The sequence below is a fragment of the Monodon monoceros genome, unplaced genomic scaffold (genome assembly GCF_005190385.1).
Source record: "Monodon monoceros isolate NGI ecotype Baffin Bay Population unplaced genomic scaffold, NGI_Narwhal_1 Super_Scaffold_15, whole genome shotgun sequence".
NCBI classification, from domain to species: Eukaryota; Metazoa; Chordata; class Mammalia; order Artiodactyla; family Monodontidae; genus Monodon; species Monodon monoceros.
Window position 1 is genome coordinate 81,097,378 of NW_021703771.1, and position 18,598 is coordinate 81,115,975.

The 18,598-nt window shown below is 52.2% G+C and overlaps 1 protein-coding gene across 1 annotated transcript in view; it reads left to right on the plus strand.

Annotated features, from left to right (window-relative positions):
• IGF2R (insulin like growth factor 2 receptor) overlaps positions 1–18,598 on the plus strand; it is a 109,712-nt gene that overhangs the window by 50,442 nt on the left and 40,672 nt on the right. Inside the window, exons 12-23 of the mRNA XM_029224310.1 lie at positions 2,236–2,376; positions 3,488–3,628; positions 4,695–4,832; positions 5,410–5,557; positions 6,057–6,234; positions 6,906–7,021; positions 7,463–7,631; positions 9,169–9,348; positions 11,662–11,763; positions 12,916–13,017; positions 15,387–15,582; positions 18,428–18,598. Of these exons, the coding sequence (XP_029080143.1) occupies positions 2,236–2,376; positions 3,488–3,628; positions 4,695–4,832; positions 5,410–5,557; positions 6,057–6,234; positions 6,906–7,021; positions 7,463–7,631; positions 9,169–9,348; positions 11,662–11,763; positions 12,916–13,017; positions 15,387–15,582; positions 18,428–18,598 (1,782 nt within the window). The remainder of the gene's footprint in view (positions 1–2,235; positions 2,377–3,487; positions 3,629–4,694; positions 4,833–5,409; positions 5,558–6,056; positions 6,235–6,905; positions 7,022–7,462; positions 7,632–9,168; positions 9,349–11,661; positions 11,764–12,915; positions 13,018–15,386; positions 15,583–18,427) is intronic.

Consider the following 18,598-nt stretch of genomic DNA (forward strand, 5'->3'; position numbering starts at 1 on the left):
ATATCTTGGGCTCATCTTATCGTAGTTCAGTAAAAACGGCCAAGTGCCTTCTGTGTGCCAGGCCCTGTGCTTTGTGATTAGAAAAAAAAAATTTTTTTTAAACTTTTGTTGCTAAGAGGGTAGATCTTAAAAGTTGTCAAAATCCCCACGAAAATTGGTACCTCTGTGTGGTGATGGTCGTTAACTGCACTTACTGAGGCAGTCGTTGCGCAGTATATACATACATCGAATCGTACTGTACACCTAAAACAGATGCAGTGTCATGTGTCAGTCATAGCTCAATTAAAAAGAGTTTAAGCTCTTACAACAGCCTTCAAGCAGGCAGTGTTCCCACTTAACACAGAGACTGTGAGGCCCAGAGGGTTGCACACCTGGGGTGACAGGTGTGTGTCGTCTCCCCTGCCCCGTCTCACTGCCTCTCCCCGTCTCACTGCCTCTTTCCTGTCTCTAAATCAGGATTTGCATTCCCTGACCAACCTCAGATTTCTTTTGTGAGGCTGAAAGGAGGCGGGATGTGGGACCTGTCACAGGGACTGGCTCATGGTGAAGACCCATCGAGGTTAATTTATTTGTCCTGTGAACCAAGGCTTGCGGAGTGTTTGTTGCTGGCGGGGGCTGGACGAGGTGCTGGGGATACGGCAGCAAACCTGGCGAGCACGACCCCTGCCCCCTCGGGCCTTGGAATTTAGCAGGGGGCACAGAAGACTGAACAGTAAGCGTGGGGTCACCCAACAGGGATAACCAGATCTAGGTGGGGATTTCCAGTTTCACCCCTTCAGCAGCCCTGGAATTGGGCATAGATAGAAGCAAGTTGCCTCTGTAAAGTGGGATAGTACACAAGACAGGGAGAACGGCCTGAAGCCACATAGTCACCAGCTACTATTGGAACAACTACTCACGTGTTCAGAGTCCCAGCTGCTTGGGAAAGTATCATATTAGAAGGAGAATTCCTCCTTCGTGGGGTGCTGGAACGCTGTCCTTTGAACACGAGCCCCACTATAGATGCAGTCGGGCAGCGAATTGCCCGGGGGAATAACCATCTCGGTGCTTTCCTGGTTCAGCACCTTTGAGCCCTGGGGCTGGTGCCGTGGTTACAGTCTGTGCCCTGGTCGAGAGGCTGGATTTCTGTCTGCCGAGTGGGAAGAGCTCTCACCTCCGCTCAGACATGGGTTTGAGGCCCCGCATCCAGCTGTGTTTACTTACTTGAGCAAGTTACACCCCCGCCCCCCAATTTTCTTACAGTAAACTGAGCGGTGGTTTCAGATCCTAGGATCTGCGAGGTTGCAGAGATGCATTCGTGCTCAGCTGACTTGGGCCACCTCTCCGGTTCTCTGGGACCCGGGTTATTTGTGTAGCGCTTGCACCCAGATATCTAAGGAAGCTGTGAGGTGAGAGCTCACATCCTTCTCTGATAGTTTAAAGAAGTCCTCCTGCCTGAAGCCCTTCAGCCCTCCCCAGCCCAGCCAAAGCTTTCAGGACAGTGTTTGTCGTGGTCGGCCGTGAGTCCTTCCCGGTTATTGACACCGGTGTGTAGTGACTGTGTTACCACTGACGCGGGATTTTCCTTTTAAACCCCAGTCTCCAGTCCGCACAGGAGTGTCCTCACTATGTGTGTCCTCCTTCCCACACGGTTCCAGTGATGCCTTTGGGGGCTGTTGGGGGATGGTCCGCCTTTGACTTGCTGTCTGCTCTCAGCCTGTGCTCCTTCTGCCTTCCACGGATTGTCTTCTGCTCATGCGTGACTGAGTCATGAACCCTTTGAGTTAAGGGACCAGGTATCTTGTTTATCTTCCGGGGGCACGGAGCACGAAGCCCTGGGCCAGGTCTGCCTTATCTGTGGTCTGGAGGCAGATGCGTCACCAGTGGCATCTCAAGTCCGGGCTGGCGTCTGGCTTTGCTTTTCAGTTTCTGATTTCAGACTTTGGGGCTTGGGAGAATTTTGCTGTTTAATCCTCTGGCGGCCCCCCCACCCCCCCCCTTAAGCCTCCTCTTCTGAGGAGCCGTTCGGGGCTGGCTTGTTTCTGTCACATTCAAGACAGGCTTGAGATTCTCGCTGAGTTTGTGTGCCCTCAGCCTGCCGGGTCCAGAAACGTGAGTGCCTGACGTCTAGCAACCACAGGCCTGGTGAGCTCCAGGCCTTTACCTTCCGCTTAATCGCCATTTATGGTGTGACTCACAGAGAAATAATCACTGCCTTTGGCTGGAAGACTCTTTTTATTTTTTTTTTGGTTACAGAACTGGAACAGAATTGGGAAGCTGTGGATGGCAGCCAGAGGGAACCAGAAAAGAAGCATTTCTTCGTTAACGTCTGCCACAGGGTCCTGCAGAAGGGCCGGGCGAGGGGCTGCCCCGAGGACGCGGCCGTGTGCGCTGTGGGTGAGTGGTGCCCTGTGCCTGTAGGTAACGCGGAGCCCGGCTGCATCCAGGTGGGAGTGAATTAGAAGTTCTTCCTGTGGTTTATCTCAGCCTCCTTTCTCTGCGTTCAGCGTATAAAGGATGGTGAAGAAAAGAGTTTAATGACTCAAATGTAGGGAGCTGGTGCATTCGGGTATCTTGAAGTTGGCTGAAGCCTTCTGAGGTGGGCTCACTGGAAACAGGAGGAAGCGGCTGGGGGGAACTTGGTTATCTTTCTGCTCCGTCACCTGTGGAGGAGCATTGCCAGTGCTCGTGTAGAACTCATTTTGATTTTAACAACCTTTCTGCCTGGAATTGTTCAAGTGTTACGGCTTCAGGCCAGTGGACTCTCGTAGCCTCACGTGAGAGCACTGGACCCCTTAGGTTCCTTTTGCTGTAACTGTGTTGGTTGCGACTTCTCAATTGGATGTAACTGTTTATAGCATATTAGTTGTTTGTCACTTAAGACTCACCTGGAAAATGACAGACAGTGGGAGTAATTGGAATCTGTTACAAGCATTAGATAAAGGATTGTGAACCCAGGTTGGATTTTAGGAATTATCCCAGGATTCAGAATTGGTGGTGTGTCTTTTAAAAGCAGGTCCAGCCATGTCCCTGCCTTTATTTAAGAAGGACTTGAGACAGACCATCAGTAAAAGTCAATTGAACCAAGAATTAAGTGGTCACGTTTTTTGGCTGGCTGCACAGGTTTAATTATTTTCTGCTTTGGTCATGGGACAAATGCTGCCCCCTCGGTTTCGACAGGCCTTGTGTCTCAGGAGAGCTGAGGGCCCCACACATGGGGGAACAGTGTTATTTTCCGGGATGGTGTAAGGTGCGTTCTTGCCTTTCTGCCTCTTGTGCCCTCAGAGGACGTTGTTTATTCACTCTCGTACTTTCCTCCTAAGCCTGAAGGTGCCCTTGGGGCCCTCAGTGTGGCTGCCACTGCCCTGTCAAACTTGTCACTCAAGAGAAACCCACTGACCCTCCGAACACCTGCGGGGTCTCGGCTCATTTTTGGTACCTCTTTGTCTGTCATTCTCATTTTTAATCACGTCTTCTGTTTTTTTCCCTTTTCTTTTCTCTTTTCCAGATAAGGACGGAAGTAAAAATCTGGGCAAATTTCTTTCTTCTCCCACAAGAGAGAAAGGACACATTCAGCTCTCTTACTCAGATGGTGATGAGTGTGGCGACACGAAAATAAGCACAAATATAACACTCGTGTGCAAGCCAGGTACACGTTACAAACGCGTGGCGCCTTCGTGGGCTTCCCCAGCGGCAGCCGCATTCTTTAGTTTTCGGTTTGCCGCCGGCCCCTGCCTGGGTGACGAGGCAGAGCGGGCTCGGGCCGAGCACCGAGGCTCCAGAAGCATTAGTGTTGGTCCATTGGACTCGATCCCCCTCCCCAGCCCCAGCGCAGCGATGAAGAAACCATATGGTGTCCAGGGGGGTTGTGCTGCAGTTTTCCAGATGAGTTACGCTCCTGGCACGGCTTCCTCTTCCTGAGGCCTGGTGCAGGCTGATGTGGAGGCTGCTCCACTTCCTCCAAAGGGGGAGCATCACATCACAAGTGCTTGAAAACACTGTCTGTGATCTCAGCGTCGATACGCACAGTGCACCTTGTTTTTCAGGGTCAAGGTCTATATAGATCCGCACATTTTTATGTTCCTCAAAACATAGTATTTTGTGAAGACTCTTTTATGTTTCACAGTTGTGTTTATAATTTTTAGGGGCTTCCTTGTTGCTAGTGGCTTGGTTTTACTATTTTTAAGCATTTTCCCTGTTGTTGGGTTAATAGCATGTTTCCAGTGTCGGTGATTGTGCTGTGACGTATCCTCTCTACCTCTTGTCGGAAAATTTCCTTTGGATAAATTCCCAGCTGTGGGATAAGTTCAAGGACCAGGACAGTTTTTTTTAATTTTTGAAAATGGTAGAATATACCTAATATAAGATTTATCATTTTAAAGGAGTTGTGATAAAATACATGTAACATGCAGTTCACCATTTTAATCATTTTTGAGTGCACAGTTCAGTGGCAATTGAGCACCTGACATTTACATTGTACCTTAAGTGTGTTTACACCACCATCCATCTCCAGAACTTTCTCGTCCTCCCAAACTGAAGCTCTGTCCCCATTAAACACGGACTCCCCCCCAGCCCTGGCCCCCAGCCTTGTCCTTTCTGCCTCTGAAGGTTTGACCACTCTAGGGGCGTCAGATCGGCATTTGTAGGAGTGTATTTAGAACAAGGGAAGCTTTTTGAGACCGGATCAGCGATGGGTCTTTCTTCCCCTCCGGCAGGTGATTTAGAAAGTGCCCCAGTGCTGAGAACTTCTGCGGCGAACGGTTGCTTCTACGAGTTTGAGTGGTACACGGCGGCGGCCTGCGTGCTGTCCAGGACCGAGGGGGACAACTGCACCGTCTTCGACTCCCAGGCAGGTGTGTGTCCGAGCGCCTTGTGGGGCAGGCTCTCCTGCACCTGCTTAGCTTGTTTTTGTTTTGTTCTTAACATTTTCTATGAGTGTTTCAGAGAGAATCTGTGTTAGAATTATATTAATACTGTTTGACCAAAACTCCGAAAATCTGGTGTTTCAGGCTTATCTGAGATAATGAAAAACCTGTCATATTCAAAGTCGAGGTAGGTTTGCTGATCGCAAAACCTGAGGAGCACAGGAAGTAAATCATGTTTGAAAAGGCTTCTCGCATGAATTTCTGGTCAGGAAACCCAGCACCGTTGACTTTTCACGGCCGTTGGTCGTCCCGCTTTGAACACACTGGTTGTTTATTCACCCAGGAGTTCTGGGCTCTGACTCGGGTCTTCGGTGAATGCAGCAGAAGGGGCGTGGTGATGGGGGACCCGTCTCCAAGGGGAAAGTGTTGGTGATGGTGGTCCTGGTAGCTCCCGTCCCAGCCGTTGGGCAGGCCTGGCCACGAGCTTCTCCTGGAGGCCGGGAGCTGAGGGGGCTCTGCTTCACTGTGGTCTCACTCACCTGGGATGGTCTTGATTCTTTCTTAGGGTTTTCTTTTGACTTGTCGCCTCTCACAAAGAAGAATGGTGCCTACAAAGTTGAGACGGAGAAGTACGAGTTTTACATCAACGTGTGTGGTGCGGTGTCCGTGGGCTCCTGCCAGCTGGACTCGGGAGCCTGTCAGGTGTCAAAAAGGCAAGTAACTGTTCCCAGTTCCCGGTCTTTCGTTAGGTATCTTGTGCTCACAGGTATTTTATTCTGGAGTAGGTGTGTTGTCTGCTGGCATCTTTGCTTTATGGTGAGTGTGTAAACTCTGGGAAGACCTGGACTGAAAACCAGAGGATGCTGCTGGGAGCTTTCGTTTCCCAGGGAAGGAGCAGGACAGGAGTGGGTTCGTGCAGCGCCTCCCTTCTGTGTAGTCGGCACTTCGCAGTTGTTGGATGGGTTTATGTACACGCTTCTCCCTTCAGTGTGTTAGTCCAGGGAGTTGTGCCTTAAACCAGCCGCGCTGAGCGTGGATTTGGGTCTGGTGTGGGGTGGGATTGCCCTCGCACCGCTGCTGCGCTGAGATCCTAACCGCCGTCCCGGCACTGCCACCCCCTACGCTGTCCCCGGCGCTTCCTTCAGCATCGCAGCATCACAGAGCTTCTGGTCTTGGTATCTTTCCTGAGAAACGTTTGTTTATTTGTTTTAGTGGTGGGAAGTCTTGGAACTTGGGACGCAGTAATGCTAAGCTTTCATATTATGACGGGATGATCCAGCTGAATTACAAAGATGGCACGCCCTACAATAATGAAAGGCACACGCCAAGAGCCACGCTGCTCACCTTTCTCTGTGATCGAGACGCTGGAGTGGGTCTCCCTGAATATCAGGTAGGAATTGTGCTGTGTGTGTGCACATGTGTGTGCCCATGTGTGTGTCTGCAGAGCGACAGGCCAGGAGGGAGAGAACGTCAGTCTTGTAAAGGCAGGGGAAGAGAAAAAAGTGGTCAAGACAGGGCTTGTGACTTTTCTGGAGCGAGACAAGATTCTGTTGTAGGTGACGTAGGAGCTGGGATGGTCCTTGGGGATAAACCATCAAGTTGTCTGGCTCCTCAGGACTTACACAGGAGCCTGTCCTGGGACCTTTATTTAGAAGGAGAGCTATTATTAGTCTGGTTTCCTGGGCAAATCGTCATCTCCTATGATTTTAATTAATCCTTTTAGATTTGCCAGAGGACACGGGCAGTATTCATTTTCTGAGCTGTTGCTTCGGTGGGCTGTACACCTCAGTCACAGCCCATGACACTGTTGGTTTTGGGTACAAAACACACAAAAGCATCAAAACCATCCCTTATTCCCGTTTAACAGAGGATAGATTTCCATCTTAATTTATTGCTGGGCAATCTTCCTTTTAATAAAATGAGAGGGATGGGCAAAGTAAATTAACTTTCCTGTGGTTTTTATTTAGAAAAAAGTGCCCCGTCTTTTTAGAAATGCTGGCTTTGTGTAATGATTACTCTTTTCTGCCACCCCTCCCATGTCTGTCCTTGTCCTGAGATTAGGAAGAAGATAACTCTACCTACAACTTCCGGTGGTACAGCAGTTACGCCTGCCCGGCGGAGCCCCTGGAGTGTGTGGTGACTGACCCCTCCACGATGGAGCAGTACGACCTCTCTAGGTGAGGCATGTCAGCCTGCCCTTGGCCGGGCCCCAGTCCAGATAGCGCTGACTGAGGTCGATTAGACTGCTGGTGAGCGTGTAACTCAGCCGATCATAGGGAATCAGGTTAGCTCTAGGTACAGGACCAAGGTGGGAGCTTTAAGCAGAAGGAATTCTGCTAATGGTCCTGTAGCCTGTGCGAGATCAACCAGTCTTCGCCCAGCAAAACCTCAGTCTTCACTGCATCATTTAAAGCAATGCCTGTCGGTGCAGAGGTGCGGGGCCAGTTCCAGGTGTGCCGGGGGCTGCATTTAGTGAGTTCGAGAACACAGGTGTGCCGGCTTTGGTAGTTTGGTGGGCGGGGCACGTTTCCTTCAGTAGTTCTCTAACTGCTTAGAAGTGAATCGTAGGACCGAAACCTGTCAGCTTGAAAAGCATGCATTTCCCTCTGAAATTTCAGGCTAGCAAAATCCGAGGGTGGTCATGGAGGAAACTGGTATGCCCTGGACAATGCCGGGGCACACAGCACGTGGAGGAAGTACTACATAAATGTGTGTCGACCTCTGAACCCAGTGCCGGGCTGCGATCGGTACGCGTCCGCTTGCCAGATGAAGTACCAAAACGACCAAGTGAGTCTGCCGTCCCCTCCTGAGCCCAGGACTTGGTGGTGGAGGGGGCTGTTTCGGGACTCTCAGATCTAAGCAGGCCTGGCTGCTGACGAGAAGCCCTCTGAGTGGGAGAGGGGCCTCGGGGTGAATTCCCCTGCCCCCTACAGATGTGATCCTATTCGAGTCACTGTTCAGATTTAAAATTTAAAAAAGCCTGGGTGTCGGGGACCTCCTGTGGCTCACAGTACTCGGCAGAGGAAGTGTCTCTGCGTGAGCAGCAGACATCTGTAAAGAATAGTTTTTGCTTCCCAAAGCTCTTACTTCTGGACTAATTAGGGGGCCACCTGCTCGGTAGAGTTGCTGTGGATGAACTAGATCCATGTGTTAGCTCTCGCCAGGGTGCGAGCTGCACTTTGTCATCCGATGGAATGCAGTTACTGCTGGAGCTTTGGTATGTTTCCCTGGGCTCCGTGTACACGGTGCATCTTAAAATAAAGATGTACGTGTGCTTCTTTAAAAATAGCATGCCGGGAATGTACTTTGCTGGCTTCTGTTACACGGCAGCTTGGAGGTGTTTTAAGGGAAGCTGGCGAGCGCTCTCTGGTGGTTCAGAGTGAGCACCCCGTGGTGTGTACACGTGTACGTACGCGCGCGTGCTCTTTGTCGGAGCAACGGCCTCAAAGGACAGTCAGTCCTCGTTATTCTCAGATTCTGTATCTGCGAAGTTGTCTACTTGCTCATGTTTATTTGTAACTCCAAATCAGTACCGGGTGCTTTCACAGTCTTCCGTGGACATGCGCAGAGGGGCCTGACGTGGCTCTGCGCTCTCGTCTCAGCTCTCCCACCCAGACGGCCAGAGGGTGGAGACACGGGGGGTGGGCAGTGCGGTGTCAGAAGCTCCTGGCCAGGTGGGCGGGGTTTGAGTCCTTCCTCTGATGCCCGTTAGTGGGGTGGCCTTGGATAAGTCACTTAGCATGTCTGAACCTCGTTTTCTCTTTTGTAAAATAAAGAAAATAGAATCTACCAGGATCTTGAGTATTCAGGATCACAGTCTGTGTGACATAAGTGTACATATAGGTACCTCCAGTCGTCCCTTTTGGTGCGCGGGGTGAGGGTTGGTTCCAGGATCTCGGCAGATACCAAAAACAGCTGAGAATGCCCAAGACCTTTATATACAGTGTCGCAGTATTTGCACATCACCTACACACAGCTTCACTTTTAAGTTCCCTCTAGGTTACTTATAATACTTAACACAGTGTAAATGCTACGTTAGTAGATGCTGGTGCAAATTTAAGTTTTGTTTTTCCTGGAATTTCTTTCCCCTGAATATTTTCGATCTGAAGTTGGTTGAACCTGCAGAGGTAGAGCCTGTGGATACGGAGGGCTGACTGTGTTTCCCCTCTGTGTACGAACGGTGGTTCAGTATTCACTAATTCAGCATTTGTAGCGAGTTTATAGAACACAACTACTGTGAGTAATGAGAATCCACTGTGTTAGTAATGAGGAAATCAGTTGTTTTCTCTTCAGAAGGAAACATAACGGACACGCATGTTTGCAGGGTTCATTTTCTGAAACCGTCTCCGTCAGCAACTTGGGGATGGCGAAGACGGGCCCCATGGTGGAGGACAGCGGCAGCCTCCTCCTGGAGTATGTGAATGGCTCAGCCTGTACCACCAGCGATGGGAGACGGACCACCTACACCACCAGGATCCACCTCGTCTGTTCCAGGGGCAGCCTGGTAAGGAAGGCGCTGCTTGTCACCCATGACCTTGGTTGCTTTGGGTGTCTCTTCACAGGGACAAAGGTTGATCTTAATTCTGCTTCAGGCCAGCATGTGATACAAACTCAAGGAGGCAAGGAGCACGGTGATGGTGCTTGTGTGGCTGTCCTTTCTCAACTTTAAGCCGGATCTCTTACTGCTGGTTTGTGACGTACACTGTATGGTCTTCTGGAGACTTGAGTTCTTTCTCTGAGTGGTACAGTTGCCGCCCTGCCTGTTAGTCCCTGTGAGTTGGTGATCTGAGGATCACGGCTGCAGAATCGGTCTTAGAGACGGTTCAGCCCAAACAGCAGACTTCATAGAGGAGACTGAGGCTGGGTGCAGCTCAGGCCAGTGGGTGAACACGGAGGGAGGTGTGTGTAATACGTCAGAAAAGCAGGAATGAAAAATCAAGGCTGGGAAATGGAGGAGGTGATGGAGATTGCATTTGGGCCCGAGTTCCTCGGCCAGGGCAGAACAGAAGAGAAAACTCCAAATAAAAATGCCCCGGGGCCATTGGGAATAGTCCCCATTGGTTTTTTAAAAACAATGTGGTGGAAGATGTATAACATAAGATTTACCATTTTAGCTGTTTTTAGATGTACAGTTGAGTGGCATTAAGTACATTTACAGTGCTGGGCACGCATCACTGGTGTCCATTTCCAGAACTTCGTTATTCTAAACTTAATTTTTTTTTTTTTTAACCTGGAGCTTTACATTTATACCTGGGTCACGTGTGTTTCTGAATCATTGCCAAGCTCTTAGATGAACACTGAGTGGGAATAAGAAAGAGCTCATGTTTATTATCAAACAGATTATTTCCAAGGGCTGGTTCCACTTTTTAAGGGTCTGCTACAGTGTCCTCTCACTTCGTAGACAAGAACCCGGCCCGGTGTGTCCACTCCTCTCCGCAGGCAGGGGGCCTCAGTCACTTACATACTAGGCGTCCTGCAGACGCCAAGTTTTCTCTGTCCTTTGCCAGCACACGAGTTTTTCCCAAGAGATAATGTCTCTAGAGCTTAAGGTCACTCTGATAAGGGAAGGAAAATGTTAGCTGGCTGAGCACAGCCTGAGTTGTGCAAGGAAAGTGTCGCATAACTGAGCTGTAAACACACACTCCGATAAGCCAGAGTCGGCTTCCCGATTTCTGCTCTCCGTCCCAGGAAGGAATGCTGGCTGCCCAGCCCGGCCCTCGCCTCCTGCTGGGCACGTCCGGGCGTCCCCTCCCTGGGCCTCATCCCCCTCCGCTTCCTCCCTCTGGTGTCTCGTTGCCACAGAGATAGTGGACAGTTCCAGGAAGTTCTCTCGGACCCTTATTTTTTCAGCTTTCCTGTGACATCCTATTTGGACAGTGCTGTTCAGTTTTCAGAGCGATTGCACGTTGTCAACCGTATCCCTCAGCAGTGCTGCGGGGGCGGCGCATTTCATGGGCCCAGGAAACACTGAATGAGGGTCATGTCCCGGGGAGTTCCGCAGTCCCAGGACTTTCCACAGCCGCGTGGTGAGGCAGAGGGATGGGTGTGTGTTTAGTTCACTGTTGGTGATGCTGCGGCTGAGAGGGTGGGGACTTCAGATCAGAGGGTGCTCGGTGGGTGAGGCGTGCGGGGCAGCCTAGCATCTCCTTCACCTGTGCGTCTGGGCGGGCGTCTCACCTCCTCTGTGCCTCCATTTGCTCCTCTGTACACAGAGGGCGGGTAGAGGTTGTCCTGAGGCTCAGTTGAGGAATGCTCATCACACTTGTTTTTGAAAACACACCCAGGAAAGTGCCCAGATGGTCAGTGACTCACAGCGGGATGAGCACACCCGTGTAACTAGACCCACGGCTGCAGATAGAGCCCGAAAGCCTCCTTGCGCCCCTTCCCGGTCCATTCCCCCGCCCCGTGCCGATCCCGCGCCCCATAGGTCAGTCTCGCCTGCGTCTGCGCTTGCGTGGCTGTGATCACGTGCACCGGCACCTTGGGCTCTGCCTCTTGTTCCGCATCTGGGTGTAGAACGGTTTTCAGAAGCGTGGACTGGACTCAGACCTAGGTTTGGATCCCACTTCTACCACTGACTCCTGGCGTGACCTCAGGTGAATTTCCCAGCATCCGAGCGTAAGAGAGAACATCTCCTCAGTAGGAATGCTGAGGACATTGAGTTATAATTAGATACGTCACGGGCAGCACCTAGCCTAGCACTGTCCCGCGATAGTTCATAGATTTTAGCTCTTTTAATTTATCAGGCATGTATTCTTTTGGTTAGAGCGAGTTCCATTTTCTCATATTGACTTTTATCCCGGATTTGTCCTTTCAGAACACCCATCCCATATTTTCTCTCAGCTGGGAGTGTGTGGTCAGCTTCCTGTGGAACACGGAGGCTGCCTGTCCTGTCCAAGTAACAACAGACACAGACCAGGTACGGGTGCGGTCCTGGGCCTCTGGCCATTCCCACCCGGGTGTCCCGGCTCTGCACCCCTCCCCTTGTGCTTCTTAATCCCTTACAGTGTCTGCCTTTCCTCCGACTCGACAGCAGGCATCTGGAAGTCATCCCGCGTGCCTCTCCCTCAGCCCCGTCTCCCAGTCCTGGGATGAGAACCAGGGCCTCCAGCTTTCCTCTGGGTTCCTTCCTTTCTCTCCACATCGCTGTCCCTTCAGCGTGGCGGTGGCTCTGGGCTCTCCGTCACCGCAGAGATGGGTGCTTAAATATCACGACCATGCCTAAAATGTGCCCCATCGTCTGTCGGACATAGCCCGTGTGGTTTAACGTGATGTTTAAGGTTTTAATGCTCTGCTTCCAGCCGCATCCCTGCTTCAGCCCCGCGCCTGCTGCAGCGCCGGGCTCACGCCGCTCTTCGGCCTTGGGACGCGCTCCTGCCCTCGGTGAACCCCTGCCTGCAGAACGTGGCAGCCAGCTGCTCTGAGATGTGTTCTCTGCCCTCCCAGGGGTGCACCTTGTGTTCACAGCACGGGGTGTTTTTCTTTATGATGGGACGGATTTCCCTCCCTCCCCCCCTCCCTCCCTTTTCAGGGCTCCATCAGGCAGCAGAGCCCAGGCTCACCCAGATGAATGTTCCCGGCGCAGGGTCCTGGGCTTGTGGGACCCAGGGAGGGTGGGAGTCAGGGCACGCCACCCTGGCCCGCCGGCAGTGTTTTCTGAGGGTGTGGCCACTGCTCCATTCTCTGCATATGGCGGGTGGGGTGGAAAAAAGACACGAGGCGGTGGGGGAAGAGGGGGGCTCGTTATCCCTTCTAGAAGAGGGGAAGAGACAGGTAATTATTTGTGGGTCTCTTACGGTTCCTCACTTTTCTTTGGGGGTCAGCAGCGGTCTTGTTCAGGTAAATGAAGCAGTCTTAGGAGCTCAGATGAGGTCAGCATCTCTGAGCTGGTGTCCCACTTGGAGCGCTTCAGATGCGGTATTGGAAGGGGCCGTGAGCTCTCCCAGGGCTGCTTCTCCGACGGGGTTTAGCGTCAGTGTCCACATGGGGCAGGCTTTGGAGCTGTTCTGTCTTTGCCATGTTCTCATGGACCAGGTTTGAATGTGCCTCTTTGCCTCTTTTGTTCCTGCAGGCCTGCTCCATCAGGGACCCCAACAGTGGGTATGTGTTTGATCTGAACCCACTAAACAGTTCCCAAGGATATGTGGTCTCGGGCATCGGGAAGACTTTTGTGGTAAGGCTTGTGTGATGATTTCCGACTTGCCTTGGAAGGATGGGAGGATGCGTGGAAGTCACCTGCAGCTGGCTGCAGGGGAGGCAGGTGCCCTCAGGAATTGCCCAGGGCCCTGTGATGGCAGCTTTTACCCAGGAAGAGATGAGAAAACCCAGACTGAAGGGGAAGTGAGGTGAAGCCGTCGCCCCATCCTGTTACGCTGCAGGTGTGAGGGTGTCACTCTGTAGAAGATAGGCTGTTCCTGACCCGTGGCCCAGTCTGTAGAAGATAGGCTGTTCCTAACCCGTGGCCATGCGTCTGGCGTGGTGGTTCCAGGCCAGCAGCGTGGGCATCGCCTGGGAGCTTGCAGGAGGTGCAGTGTCTTGTGGGTGGGGCCCAGCAGCCTGGGTTTTTTGTTTGTTTGTTTAAATTTTATTTATTTATTTATTTTTGGCTGCGTTGGGTCTTAGTTGCTGCGCATGGACTTTCTCTAGTTGTTACTCCGTTGCGGTGCGCGGGCTTCTCATCGCGGTGGCTTCTCTTGTTGCACAGCACAGGCTCTAGAACGCAGGCTCAGTAGTTGTGGCGCGCGGGCTCTAGAACACAGGCTCAATAGTTGGGGCGCACGGGCTTAGTTGCTCCATGCCACGTGGGATCTCCCTGGGCCAGGGCTTGAACCCGTGTCCCCCGCGTTGGCAGGCAGATTCTTAACCACTGCGCCAACAGCAAAGCCCCAGCAGTCTGTTTTGACAAGGCCCCACGTGGCTCTGATGCCCACTGGGGTTTCAGAGCCACTGGTCAAGTGGAAATGATATTCCCCTATAAGAGGGAGACGACCGATGGCAGTGCTCTGGGATCTTCTGACGGCACTTCCTTCATGGGCGGCCCTGACAGGGTGTCTGGAGCGGTGAGGAGGAAAATCTCCACTTAATGCTGCTCTGTTGTAAACTAAGCGCTGCTAGACAGGGAGAAAGCTTTTTAAAAACCTTCATTTAGGTTTAACTTCTTCTAGCAAAATCCACAGTGGAAGAAGAGAATACCCTTTGAAAGCAGGAAGCTGGGGTGAGAATGTCATAGCACTTTGATGCAAAGGGAACTTTGCAGGCACAGCGCATGCGGGAGGGCCTGCGGATTGTTCCAGAGCCAGAAGGCACCTGACAGGGCTCGTCACTCAGCAGCACAGTGGCTTGCAGCCCTCCCTCTCCCCACCCCCCCTCAGAAGCTGCTGCTCTGGAGTCCGGCTTGTACCAGGTTATCACAGGTGACGGTATATTTGGCTGTCGGTGTGAGTGTGAGAAGCAGACAGGACCTTTGCTGAGCCCCACAGGGAGCATGTCGGAAGAGGAGAGTCCCATAGAGGACATGCCAGAGGCGGCGAGCCCAGGGAGAACGTGTCAGCAAAGAGGAGCTCTGTAGCGGACATACCGGAAGAGGTGGCCCCGTAGACAGTGTGCTCGAAGCAGGCCGGAAAGGCTGTGCCCGTGCAGTAGCAGGGGCGGGAGGCAGCAGGTGCACAGTTGCGGACAGCAGGGACAGACTGCGGACGATGCAAGCGGACGTGGAGTTGATTAGTGGGTGTCTAGGCTCCTGGGAGTCAGGACACAGCCCTTGTGCTGCCAGAAGGGCTCAGGACGCCACCGCCCACCAGCCGGCTGCTTGGCACTGTTCCCTTATCACCTGGCCCTGCCGGGCTCAGCTGCCCCTACTTCTGTGACCACGCAGCCCACGTGGCTGCAGGGCACCTGCCTGGGTGTAGTCTTAAGTGGCCATTTCTTAAGTAGTAAACTTTGGTCTGAAGGAAAAATACTTTGTACGTGTAGTTCTTAACTTTTTATACGTCGTCCACGGACACATACCAGTTGTAGAGAAGTCTTTCCTTTCCGTGTCTCGTAGCGAAGAGCATATCCTGCTTCCTTATATCAACTATTGGATTTAAATCGAATGGTATCGACAGCTTTAAGAAATACAGGGGTATCCCATTATATCTACTTTTAATTAATGTGACTTCAACCATATATGCTTTTCCTCATATAATCAAAAATACTATAAAATTCTGGCTCCTTATAGTTCCTCTCTTATACATGGTGCATTGTTACATGCAGTGTGTCTCATGCATTTAGAGATACGGGGCTGTATAAATAAAGCCTTACAGGCAATTTATGGGCATTGCCGTTTGGACTTTGATTTTTGCTTTATGTACTAGCTTCAGGGTTTAATTGCCCAGGCACGCAAAGTTGGTCATTTGCCTAATAAGGAACAAATTATGCAATTGTTTGGATAACAAGCAGGCAACCCTGTTTGGCTGGGCAGGGTTTGAGTTGTTCGGGGTTATGTTCGCGGTGAGTCACGCGGCCTGAGTTGGTGTGTGGTTCTCGCTGTCTGGCCTGCAGTTTAACGTGTGCGGCGCGATGCCTGTCTGTGGCACCTTGGATGGAAAGCCAGCTTCCGGCTGTGAGGCAGAGACCCAGACGGAAGAGCTGAAGAATCTGAAGCCAGGAAGGCTGGTGGGACTGGAGAAGAGCCTCCAGCTGTCCACCGAGGGCTTTATAACTCTGACCTACACGGGGCTTCCTTCCCACCCCAGAGGTGAGCTCACATCCCTGTGTTTGCAGCTAACCGGTGTCCTGGGGGTTCCGTGACTGTAAACCTTTCAGAGTGTAACGGGAGTGCCTGTAGACTCTGAGTCCTGGCCACCCTCCCCGCCTCTGAGCCCCGCGTGCCCATCCTCTGGTGTGTTCTCCCAGCCGCCTGAGTGCATCCCGCGGCCGGAGGGGTCCCGGCCACTAGGTTCTGCTGTGCCCGCCCCCAGGTGTCCTCCACCTGCACCTCCAGCGGCTCCTCTGATAGGAGTGTGTTCGCTCGGTCTTTTGTGCTGTGTTTTTCAGGTATTAAAGAAGCGGTGGGTGAAGGTAACAGAAGTTACTTTGCTTTTTCCTAAATTTCTTTCTTTCCGCCAATCCCTCCGCTCAGTCTTGATCGTATCTTCAAATACCGTTTTGCATCTCCAGTGGGTTCGCGTTTCTACTCCTCACTGCAGCTGTGACTGTCAACCGAAAGCCGCCATTTTTCGTGTCATAAGGTGCAAGGCCGAGTCTGAGGGCCTCGGGAGGACGGTGGTGGTGGAGTCACAGCTACCGTCGTGAATGCTCGCCGTGTGTGCCCCCGTGTGAGGTGCTGTGTGCGCTTAGCGGGTTGGTTCTCCGCCAACCCCGTGCATCTCATTTGCGCTCACACCCCCTGCTTAGCCACCTTCTTGCTTCACAGGTGACGAAGGCCCCGGAAGGCCCTGTGTCCTGGGCAGAGCCAGGGCTGGCAGCCAGCCCTCTCGGTCCTCATCCTGGCTCTGCCGACTAACACGTTTCTGCTTTGCGTTGAGGATCGGAGGCCCACAGAGGCGCAGCCACATCACACACACAGCCAGTGAGCAGCAGGGCGGAGGTTGGAACCCACGCCTTCTGGCTTGTGAACCTGTGCTCTGTGCACCACACCGGCATGGACTCAGGAGGGGGCAGTCGTGTGATGTGTGGGGCGGAAAACATGAGGGGCGTCTGAGTCGACGTCAGAGGAACTTAGTATCCAGGAGAGAGTGGGGACGGCTCTGCCCTCCTGCACCCGTGGCAGTGTGCGGTCACTGGCTACTTTTGTGCATCGCGCTCAGGCTGACGGATCCATGAACACGCTGGGACGAGAACTCTTAGGGCATCGAAGGAATGAGTTCAGGATTCCTGTGAAGGGGATTGAAGAATTGGGGTCTTCTTCAGGGACAGAAAACATGGGGCCTGGGGGCTGCTATCACATCCTGGAAGGGTTGTCCTAGAAAGGGAATTGATCTTGTTCTGTATCATTTGTTGGGGAGGGTTTGGACCACAGACTGAGATAATTTTAGTTGGTTAGAGGAGAACTTAGTAGAGCCGGGGGAGTGGTAATCCTTTGTTTTACAGATGGAAAGCTCTTCAACTCTTGGTCAAAACAGTCAGGTGCTCACTCACTTCAGTATCCAAAAAGCAGCGTGCTTCATTCTGGTTTATAATTCTTCTGCTCTCCAGTTCCAGAGTGCTGTTTAAAAATGAAATAGATCAGGCATTTATATATATATATTTTTTTTGGCCCTAATCGTGTGGCTGACAGCCGCTGACACTTATTCTGCTGGGTTTGAATCCAGGCGCTGGCAACCCCAGGGGCGCAGCACATGTATAACCAGCACTTTTTTTTCTTTTAACATCTTTATTGGAGTATAATTGCTTTACAATGGTGTGTTAGTTTCTGCTTTATAACAAAGTGAATCAGTTATACGTATATGTATGTTCCCATATCTCTTCCCTCTTGTGTCTCCCTCCCTCCCACCCTCTCTATCCCACCCCTCTAGGTGGTCACAAAGCACTGAGCTGATCTCCCTGTGCCGTCCGGCTGCTTCCCACTGGCTATCTATTTTACGTTTGGTAGTGTAGAGCCGTGCTGCCCCAGACTGCTCCTTACCCTCTTTTTTGCCTCAGTTTCCTCCTGTATTAGCCGGGCATCTCTGGTCCCCTGTGAGGGTTAACGTGTTGATGACCCTGGGGTTCTTCCCCTAGCGCAGCCTCCGGTGCTCACTACCCACCCGTGGTCCCCGCCCTGCGGGAGCCCAGAGTAGCAGCCAGCCCTGTCCAGTGGCCGAGGGACACTGGCTGCTCCTCTGACGGGGTCACCTGCCACTGTGCTAGCTCACTCCCGCTGACCTCCTGCTTCTGGAACTGGGGAGGCCCACCTTCGCCCATCCTCCCCACCTGAGCCTTGGTCCTTGCTGTTCCCTCTGTCCGCAGTGCTCTCCCCTCAAGACTGCCAGGCAGTTCATTTCTTCTTTTCACTTCTTCGGGGTGGGGGGGCTCAGATGGCACCTTCTCAGGGAGCCCGGCCACTGCGTTGGAAACCGCCATGCCTCTTCCCCACCACCCTTGGGGTTTCTTAGGCCCCGTCCCTGCTGCGTTTTCCTTCGTTTCCAACTGGTCTGTGAGGGGTTGCCTTTAGTTTGCTTACTACTTGGGCGCTGGACCGGAGTGTCAGCTCCCAGTAGGGCGGGTTTTCTTGTTTCTTTCACTCCTGTGTGTAGTAAGGAACTTAGTAAATATTGTCGAATAAACCCGTAAAGGAGAGTGACATTTTTCTAATATTTGGATGGATAAACGGATATAGCGTTTGCACACTTCTGGAAGAGAAGAATGCCAAGACACCAAGTTCACGGTGCAAACCGTCTTTACGTGGGTCGCTATCACAGTGAACATGGCCACTTTGTAGTTCAGATTGGGCCCCTGAACCAGACCTGGCGCTTCGCCGTGTTTGTCTTAGAGGGTGGCTTGGAGGCTCGTTCCCGGGCACACTGTCCTGGTGCCACACGCGTGTTACGGCTGCACTGTGATCGCTGTGGTTTCCTACAGTCTGGTCTTCCTGTTCGCAGGGAGGGCTGATGCTTTCGTCATCCGCTTCGTCTGCAATGACGACGTTTACCCGGGGACCCCCAGATTCCTGCATCAAGACATTGACTCTGACCTGGGGATCCGGGACACATTCTTTGAGTTTGAAACCGCATTGGCCTGTGTACCTTCTCCGGTGGATTGCCAAGTCACGG